Consider the following 9,746-nt stretch of genomic DNA (forward strand, 5'->3'; position numbering starts at 1 on the left):
TCTGCTGATGAAACAAAAGATTTCTGGGCAGTTAATGGCAAATGAAAATTTGTACACGGCCATGCCACTGTGCTTTTTCAAGTTAAATCAACAGAGCTCAACAGCTTGGTTACAGAAGTAAAAATGAATGTCCGAATGGAGATTCTGATTATCACCCATAATGTGGTAACCATCCATGGAAATTACCACAACAGCAAAAATCATGTGGGCTACGATCTTATCGTTAAGTGTTACTGCACTGGGTTACTTTACTATACACTAGGAAATGCTGGATGCCCTCATACAAGTTACAAACAACAAAATATAGCAAGACTTGAAAAAACTAGGTTAAATTCTAAAAGAAGCACTCGGAGAAGGGATCCTTCGAAATGGTTTATAGGATGCATAGTTCCTTTACTCTTAGAATGAATAAACATTGTCTTGTACCTTTGCCTTTTTTATGTTTTTCAATATTTTTTTGATCTGAATCAAACGTTTTATGGTCAAGATTAATCTCGTGGCTGGTCGGCCAGGTTCCAGGCTTAAAACTCTTTTCATAAGTCAATGGAGAAAATGAATGAGAACTGTATTTGTTGAACCAGAGCTGTTCTGAAAGTGGACAGCCACTGTCAATGTATGGTGGTTTGGCAACTTAAATGTGCGTTTACTCTTTTCATTGTGCGACCAAAACTTTTGCACCAGTTTCTGGGAGCTTGCTGAATGAGAGCCAGTTTCAGTCAGTCTGTAGGAAGTGAGATAAGATGAATGGGTCGGTACATCCATCCCTTTACATTATCTCACTCTCTCTATGTAAAGGCCAGTGGTTTTAATGAGAGGACCGCCGAGGTCACAGGAGCCACAGGACTCCAGCTATCCTGACTGCTGTTAGCATGCTAATCCTCGCACGAGTTCTAGGAGCACTCCGTCCTTTGGCTTTGGGCGGTCATCTCTCACTGTGACTAACTGGCTCCCTGCGCGGCCATCAGCCCGGCCCCCATCTGACAGTCCCCTCCAATAATAATGGACAACAGAAGCAGCGCTGCCTTGACAACGGTCCTCCTGACAAATTAGGCTCACTGTACTCCCTGCTCTGGCTCCGCCTCTTGTTTCCCTCTTGTTGCTTGGCAGTTCTGGGCTCTGCCAGGACAAGGGTGCGGCGCGGCGCCCGTGAAGTGTACTTTCAAGAAGTGACCTCCTCTCTGACACATGTTGCCTTTCTCCCTGACAAAACACTCAGAATCTATTGTGATGTGTCTTCATAGAAACGGGGCACAATGTGGGGCCTGAGCGTGCATTCTGAGCTGAGCTGAGCAGAGTGGAGGATTCTGGGCCAGGGAGGAGAGGAGGAGTACATAAACCCAAACACACAGACACGCTCATTCATAGATGCACACACACACACACAAACACACACACACACGCACATTCATTGATGCACACACACAGACAGGCTCGCACACACACACAAGCTCGCACACGCACACACACACACACGCACACACACACACACACACACACACACACACACACACACACACACACACACACTCATCCCAAACCAAATGTGAGAGGAGGAGGGGGAAGGATCCCACGGTGAGGATGATGCAACTGGAGTGAAATTTTTCGGCCGGAACGCATGCTGCATTAACGCAGACCTGCAGGATGGAAAAAAAACACACAAGAAAAACACACCCTCCTCTTTTCTGTCCTTGTTCAAAGCCAGATTTGGTTTTATCCTTTTCTCTTTTTCGCAGATTTCAGATAGCAACCTGTAACATCTAATTGCCTGAAATGAAACACAGCGGGAGTTTTTCATGTTTTTGGCCTCATGACTTCCTGGCCTCACCGAACACGCTAAGCTCAACGATCAGATCTGAACCTTCTTCTTCCCCTGACATAATCAGCTAAAAGAGCTGAAATATCAAAAAGCGCAGGAGTTCAGTGGGAACATAACTCCCTTTATGACCTGCACAGATTATAGCCGCCATCTGTAGCATAAACCATCTGCAGTACGGGTAAATTTAAACAAGATTACTATTGGTCATTACAATGTTTCCACTTGTTTGTTTTCAAACATATTAAAACTTATATGACAGTATAATCATTTTCTCAAGTATTGATATGAAAATATAAAATGGCTTAGTAGTATCACTCATTACCACTCATCGTTTTCCTATTGGCTGGTGGTACCCATTGGAAGATCAACGGAAAATCGCTGACCTGAACTAAAGTCCTGTTACATTTTGTCTACGACACTTGTCGGGTCAATATGGACTATTTGGCACAAATCTGCATTAAGTTTAAACACCTGCTTTGACTTTGAACAACCCTCTATGGTGAGAGCTGCTAATGACTTTAATCTGGGCAAGGACAAATGCATTAATCATATTAAATTAACACCAAATAAAATAATAGTAATAAAGCAAAGTTGGTGACACAGCGTGATGAAGACAATAGGGGTCTGCGGAGGAACACAACACTGCCTGAAGATGTGACAGCCGTAAACAATAGGTAACACCTTCCTTTATTACATGTCTTCCCCTTATCGTCGCAGCTCAATTGCCCCCAGTGATTATTACATGAAATCTGGCTGATGAATAGTGCTAGAAGTCATATCTACACAGTCTCCTCTTGAATAGATCCCCACCTCCCATGCTGCATCGCCAAAGAGAGGAGAAAGAGAAAGGGCTGGCTCTTTGTGCTACAGCCATGCCTCTCAGCCCTGTTGTGCACGGCGGCAGCGGCGGCAGCAGCCGGTGACCATTATAAATGGCCTCTATTAGCATGGCTCGGTCGCAGAGGGGAGAGAAATAAAATCATTGGGAGAATGTAGGCCTGCACTGGTGTCCCCTCGCCCGCTCCCAGCCTCCACAGACCCCCGTCCCGTGCTCCCCTCCTCCCCGCCCCCCTTCCACCCCTCCATTCCAAGGGGACAGAATCCTAAAGACTAGATTACTAGTGATACATGGAGTCATTATGAGGAGGGTTATGGCAATAGTATCACAGGCACGGCTGACAATGGCTATAATAGGCGTCTCTTTCTTCAGAGGCATAGCATTACCATAGCAAAGGCTGTTTCTTTACTCTTGTTGATGTACAGCAGAACAGGACGGGGGCCTTTTATTACCAGCCGCTGAGAAAAAAACAGCTCTGTATTATCAAGCTGAAAACCATGCCTTCTTCTTTGCAAAAGTGCTCCGTCTCTTTGCGTAAAGTTAAATGAACTCAACAGTATCCCCCAGATAAGGCATTACATTGTTAGCGACGACAGTTACCACGAATGTGCAATTTGAAAAAAGCTCAGGTAGAACAAATGTGCAAAGGAAATGGCATCCACAATCTCTGGTTCAAGCTGAGGCTTTGTACTCCCACAGCCATCACTGGAAAGGCATTGAGTCAGTGTGGGTGCAAGTACTCAAGTAACTGTTTGAGCAAAATAGTGTCATCCATATTAAAGATGGATTGAAATGGCAGGAAATTCAAAGAGAAAAAAAAGACGATATTAAAAGTATCAAGATAACAAATGATTTTTCTTTCAAATATTCCTATATTTGTTTTTAAGTGTGTTTACTTTTGTTTCAAACCCTCTCTGCGATAAAAACACTCCACCTGCTCCACACACTATGCTGTGTCTTCTTCAATAAAACCAGTGGGGCGGCGGTGCACACAGTCAGTCACTTTGCCTGTTATTTGTGGGACATGTTGTCTTTTACTGCTAATTTGGGAATCATCTACGGAAACCTCGGGAAGGCGTGAGGAGTCTGCGGAGGGAGCGCGGCCTTCAAACAGCTTGCTGTGAGCCAGTGAGCTGGTGAGCCGGCGAGTAGCTAGTGCCTGCAGCTAGTTAAAATATGAGCGCAGCGGGGGCTTGCTAATGAAAGCAGGGGCCCAGGCCGGGAAGCAGGGCTGTATATCGCGGTGAGGAGACAGTTCTTAGAATCGGCTGGCGAGCCATGCCTATAGTTCGGGGGCCCACTGGTGATTAACCGTCCAACGGGGAGTCGCTACTACAGCTGGGCTATTAATAAGAGATAACCCCCCCAACCCCAAACCCTTACCCTTCCTCCCCTCTTTGGTTCGCCCCGTGCCTGCAGACAGTCTCCACCCTCTGGATGTATTTGTATATCATAATCATGTCCTGACACATGGGGCATGTTACGCATTGTTTACACGGGCAGGGGGAAAGAGAGAGAGAGAGAGAGAGGGGGAGAGAGAGAGAGGGGGGAGAGAGAGAGAGAGAGAGAGAGAGAGAGAGAGAGAGAGGGGAGAGAGAGAGAGAGAGAGAGAGAGAGAGAGAGAGAGAGAGAGAGATGGTGGTGGTCCGGGTGGAGAGCCCAAAATGTGATCACTCATTCTTAATGTAGTACTTTGCTCCCCGGGGAGATGTCCTGCAGGTACAGCAGATCAATTAGTGACCTCTCATTAGGTGGTGATTTGCAGAGAACGACCCTTCGGAGTAGAAAATAAAATTATTAAGGCACCATCGTGCCCCGTTGCACCAAAAGTGCAAGGCCGGTCGTTAATATTAACAGCAAGAGGCCGTGCAACATTGTCACTCCAAAGTTAGTGATAATTCACCGGCACCGCTAGTGTAACAAAGAGCTCAGCCCCGTGTCAGTCACGGGGAAAGTTATACACATAAACCCATGTGTTGAACTGTGCACGGCTGTAAAGGAGAAGAAATTAAAAATGATTAAGCCTCTGTGGTTTATTTTCAATTTCCAATTTTCATGGAGGAATAAATTTGATCACCAACAACTGAAAACCATTAAAGGGTGTTAAAGTACAGTATATTCATTCATAGGCTTACTCCCTTCTGTGTTACACATGTGCGTACACACGTGCACGCGCGAACCCACTCCCCCGACACCCTCGCACACACACACACGCTCCCTGAGAGAGTTACGGGCAACAGAGTGCACTGTGCTGCGGGCAATCAAACACAGCCTCCCCGCTATCGCAACGTGAAAACGTGAGGTTAATGGTCTGGATTTAGCGGCGCAGTGAATGAAAACACGTTTACAGCCGCTGGACCAGGCGTGTGAACACTCCCGCGCACGCAGCCCCCAAATAGGAACATCGCTCCTCCTAATATCGCCCCACATGAATTCATGCCGTCGTGACTACCGACTCGTGACACTCATGCTTGGTTATCTGAGCTCCAGAGGATAAAGCACTGAATTTCAAAGCCAATGACATGTCTCAGAAAAATAAATAATTCTGGTGCCATCAATGCTGACAACACACCGTGCGTAAAGTCCTCCTGGCATCCGCGCTACAGAAAACTGCAAACAAATGTGCAGTTGGAAGGTGCCCATCGAATCACGCGTGACTCGGGATTTACACTCTCACCAATGTGTGAAAAAAAAACTAAAGTCGAGCCACACTTGTCTCTCATGCATGAACACAACCCACCTTTGTGCATGCCCGTGAATCGGTCCTTGAGCACGGTGAGCTCGTAGATCTTGCCGAACTCCTCGAAGAGGGGCCGCAGGTCCTTCTCGTCCAGGTTGCGGGGGATCTGACCGATGAAGAGTTTGATGGCATCGTGGTCCTTCATGGGGATGGTGGCCGGACAGCCCGCCGGGCTGTGGCTGTGGCTTAATCCGTTCACGAGCCCGTTCGTGTTGGCGGAGACCACACCGACTCCGACACCGTGCAGCGAGACGTCCACCTGCCCGTTGGTTAAAGTTGCCATCTTCGGACCGGCCAGTGAGTTGGGATGGAAGCACAACAGCGGCGGCAGCAGATCGTGATGGTGGAGAATCGTTTCTTTTTTTACGCTGAGAGAAAAAAAAGAAGCTGGTGCAAGTCTTGGTCAAAATTTGGTTCCGAGACCAAGTCGTGCCAGAGCTGATTCCGCTCTCGTCCTATCAAAGCCAATATTTACATTGATGTGAAAACACATGTAAGCGTTTGGCGAGGACGCGGTGCCGTGGGTCCCGGTGGAGGCTTTGATTCCTTATATTTATGTCCTACCTAATAACTCGTTCATTGATTTCATAAAAGAGAGACAGAGAGAAAGAGATGGAGAAGGGGGAGGGAGAGAGAGATAGAGAGAGAGGGAGAGAGAGAGACCAAGAGCGTTCACTGTCTATTTACACCCACGTTCCCTCGTCCCAGCTTCTTGGCACCCTTTTATTTTTTTTTGCATTGAGGAGTCGGTATGGGTGTCTTCTCGGTTTAAACGGACAGGACCGGTTCAGTCTCCGGCAGAGCGGCGGGGAGGTTTGAGGGGAGGGTCCCGCTGTAAACTCGGCATATGTCGGACCTAGCGTTTTCTCTTCCCCCCTCTTTCTTATGCGAGGACACAGTGGTACATTCCAGCGAGGGGCGAGGGGTCTATAAATAGAGAAATATAGCGAATACGGTCCTTTGTGCTCTCACTCGGAGCGAAAAGCTGCACCTTCACGTAGTCAAGAATGCATCAGTTTTTAAATGAAACACACATGCTCCTATTGCAATAAGCTGTAAAACGGTGCAATGATAATTTACGCCTGCATGTTGAGAATCGTGCAAAAATAAATATTCGCTGCTGATATGGATGAGGTTGAAAACGATGTCTGCCGCTGTCAGGTTTGATTTTGTGCTTAAATCACAGTTCTTGTTATCTTTTAGCCTCTTCATCCTCATCCTCGTCCTCCTCCTCCTCAGCAGCAGCGAGTCGCTCCGCTCCAGGAAGGTGGACAGCTCCGTGGTGCTGAAATGCAGTCCCACAGGACGAACACACTGACGGAGGTTTTCCTCTGACGTTCTCCGGCCGCTCGTTTGTGTACAAAGCAAAGACAGACTTTTATTTTACAACTGTGAGGGCGACGAATTATCAGTTTCCTCTGCCTTTTCTAAAAAGGCATATGGATTAGATGATTTGATTTCCAGAAAGGGGAAGTCTGTGAGCACCGCCGAGTGGCGTACAGAGGGGGCACATGGAAGGGAAGAAAAAGAATCACGAGAGAAATAATCGAGTGACAAATTGGAAGCTTACACAGAGATCCGTATTTAGGTATGTCGATGGGCCCTATATTCTCTTTCTTTAGTTGTCAAAAATACATAAGGAGGGGAAAAACACAACATAAAAAATACATGTCTATCTTATCTATATTTTGAATTGAAAACTCGGCTCAACTATAGAATGCAAAGCGGAAACAAATTAAATTTGGAAGGACAGCCAATATGTACCCAGTTCCCATTGGAATAATGTTGAGCTTACTGTAGGCCTATAGGCAAAAACCAGTTTCAAAATCAATTAGAGAGGTGCCAGTGAAAATCTTAGTAATGATAACACTTCATACATAAATTAAAAGGATGTTTTGGTCTGTGACTGATTTACATTGATATCGATATAATATGGATAATCCCTTGTAAGAATTTTACAAGAGAAAAAGAAAGAACTTTCCTCTTTCATAGATTCAAGACATCACATTTTAGCATCACAGCCAAGGGCAGAGTGATCTTTATTTTATGGCAATGATCACCATCGGACTCCCATAGCTACAAACAGGAGTCTGTACCAACCATCATCTGTGAGGTTACACAGCTCCGAATAGAGTGACCTGAAGAGGGTGAGGACGGAGTGAGGTTAGGTCTGAACATTCACCGACAAAGTGGATACAATTTATAATGGCAGGAACTGTTTTTGGATATGAAATACATCCAATTAATTTCATACTCATCTGAACACCATTGTGGCCTTGTAGAAGCTCATTGGCTATTCTGGTGTATTCATTCGGGAGGCAGTTCATGTTGTTTATCTCAAGTCCCCAAGGACCTTGGGTCACTGTTATTTGTAAATAATGATATGGCTGATATCCTACTCATTTTGATGAATGCTTTTGTAGCAGTACAGCAAAATCAGCCTATGGAAATTGAATCAATTAGATAGACTGGGCAGTCCTTGCCAATAGTATTGGAAACATTATTCAGAGTAGTATAATACTTTCAGGTATAGGGCAACATGTTGCCCCAATTTCACACACACACACACACACACACACACACACACACACACACACACACACACACACACACACACACACACACACACCGTCCATATATTGAATTACATATATATATATATATAAGGTCAATATGTTTGGAACACACACAAACACACACACACACACACACACACACACACAACCACGTGTAAGACCATGCAGAGTATTTGGTTTTTGCTAAAGTGAAGGCAGGCGTGATGATATATTTTACATTCATATCATACCAAAGTGTAAATTGTAGGGAACATGAGTCATGAGACATTGAACTATACTCGTGTGATGAGCAAAATGAAATGGTAATGCCACTCCAGTTATGCTCCAGTGTATTCAGTTTAATCATGCACCCTAGGCCTCGCAGTACAGCAGCGACATCCAAGGCTCATAATGTTGACCTATTTGTTTTTCCATTTTTGGCTACAAGGCACTCCCCCCTCCGCCTAGACATTAGCCAACCATTAAATAACCAAAGCGACACACACAGTGCCTCTCTCACCTCTCACTGCTCTTCCGCCAGCTAAATGGCCCGGTAGTGTCATCCTGTTCTCACGGCATGACCGGGCCCCAGCGGGTTGAGGGTGGAGATGGAGGGGTAGTGTTGGTGGTGGGGGGACGTGGCTTTCTTTGGCATGACACCGTGCTCTGCTCTCCAAGCTTTTCCCCGGGGCCACACTTCATTCACCACAACAGCCTTTGCCCTCGCTCACGCCTGACTTACCTCCGGCAATATTTTTTAATACAAGGGTGAAATGGGAGGGCACAAATCATAGTAATTATGTTCAATGGGTAATGCCGCGATGATTATGTAAGGTATGGCGCCATGATGGTCCCCTAACAGTCTCTCTAGTCCCGCAACCTACCTGTGAGCCACTGTGAAATGTTTTTACTGTTGCCCCGAAGTGAGATGACTGGGCACATCAGACTGATAATCATAATAATAATAATAACATGCAATTAACGAGCAGGACTTGTAACAGGGTGTCTCCTCGCTCCCCAAATGGTACTTATTTCAATCCGTTTGGCTACTCAGATATGACAAGTGTGGCTGTAGACAATCATTTGCGCCCACAGCACTGCTGGGGGCAATACTCATAGCATCTGGTCTGTCTTATAATTTTCATATTTACTCTCTCCTTCTTTAAACTCAATAAATGAAACCCCCAAAATATGTGTGATGCGATAAAATGATTTATTATCTCAATAGCTAAATGATATTCATATTCCAAAGCTCCTTTGTGAAATAAATTGGGTTTTTATTAATATTGCAGCCATATTAGATTGAAATTATAAGACAGCAGCAAAGGGCTTTTATTCAGAGAAACACTGAGGGAGATGTGCCTCTGTCCTTGGTGCTGAAGCTAACATACAGCAATGGTAACAAATGTAAGCCTCTGTCCATGGTGCTGAATTAAATTCAAAGCAACACTGACAAGAAGTGCTCCTTTAAAAAGCAAGGAGCCTGCATGAATTTCCAAGAACACTTAACACAGCTTAGGGTCTATAAAAAGGCTCTATGAACAAAGTGTAAATGACCTGATGTGGATACCATGCTTCACTCAAAATATTCTACTGAGACCCTAAACAAATAGGTCACTTCAGCCACCCACCGCCACCTGCCCCGCCCTCAATGAACCTTTTGCAATCACACAGCAGAGGAGGTCTATTTTGCCCTTGAAATATTGCTCCCCTGCTCATCATGGCTTCAATTTTCAGTTTCAGTGATGTAAACGGCCGCAGTAAGGCATATAAATGAAAAGGGGAAATGAAATTCCG

At 45.4% G+C, this 9,746-nt stretch overlaps 1 protein-coding gene across 1 annotated transcript in view; it reads right to left on the bottom strand.

Annotated features, from left to right (window-relative positions):
* Nucleotides 1–6,085, bottom strand: part of celf4 (CUGBP, Elav-like family member 4) — an 85,360-nt gene extending 79,275 nt beyond the window's left edge. The window contains exon 1 of the mRNA XM_062398046.1: nt 5,395–6,085. Coding sequence (XP_062254030.1) covers nt 5,395–5,677 — 283 coding nt within the window. The 5' untranslated portion in view covers nt 5,678–6,085. The remainder of the gene's footprint in view (nt 1–5,394) is intronic.
* Nucleotides 6,086–9,746: the final 3,661 nt, after the last annotated feature.

Source organism: Platichthys flesus, chromosome 2, assembly GCF_949316205.1.
Source record: "Platichthys flesus chromosome 2, fPlaFle2.1, whole genome shotgun sequence".
NCBI lineage: Eukaryota > Metazoa > Chordata > Actinopteri > Pleuronectiformes > Pleuronectidae > Platichthys > Platichthys flesus.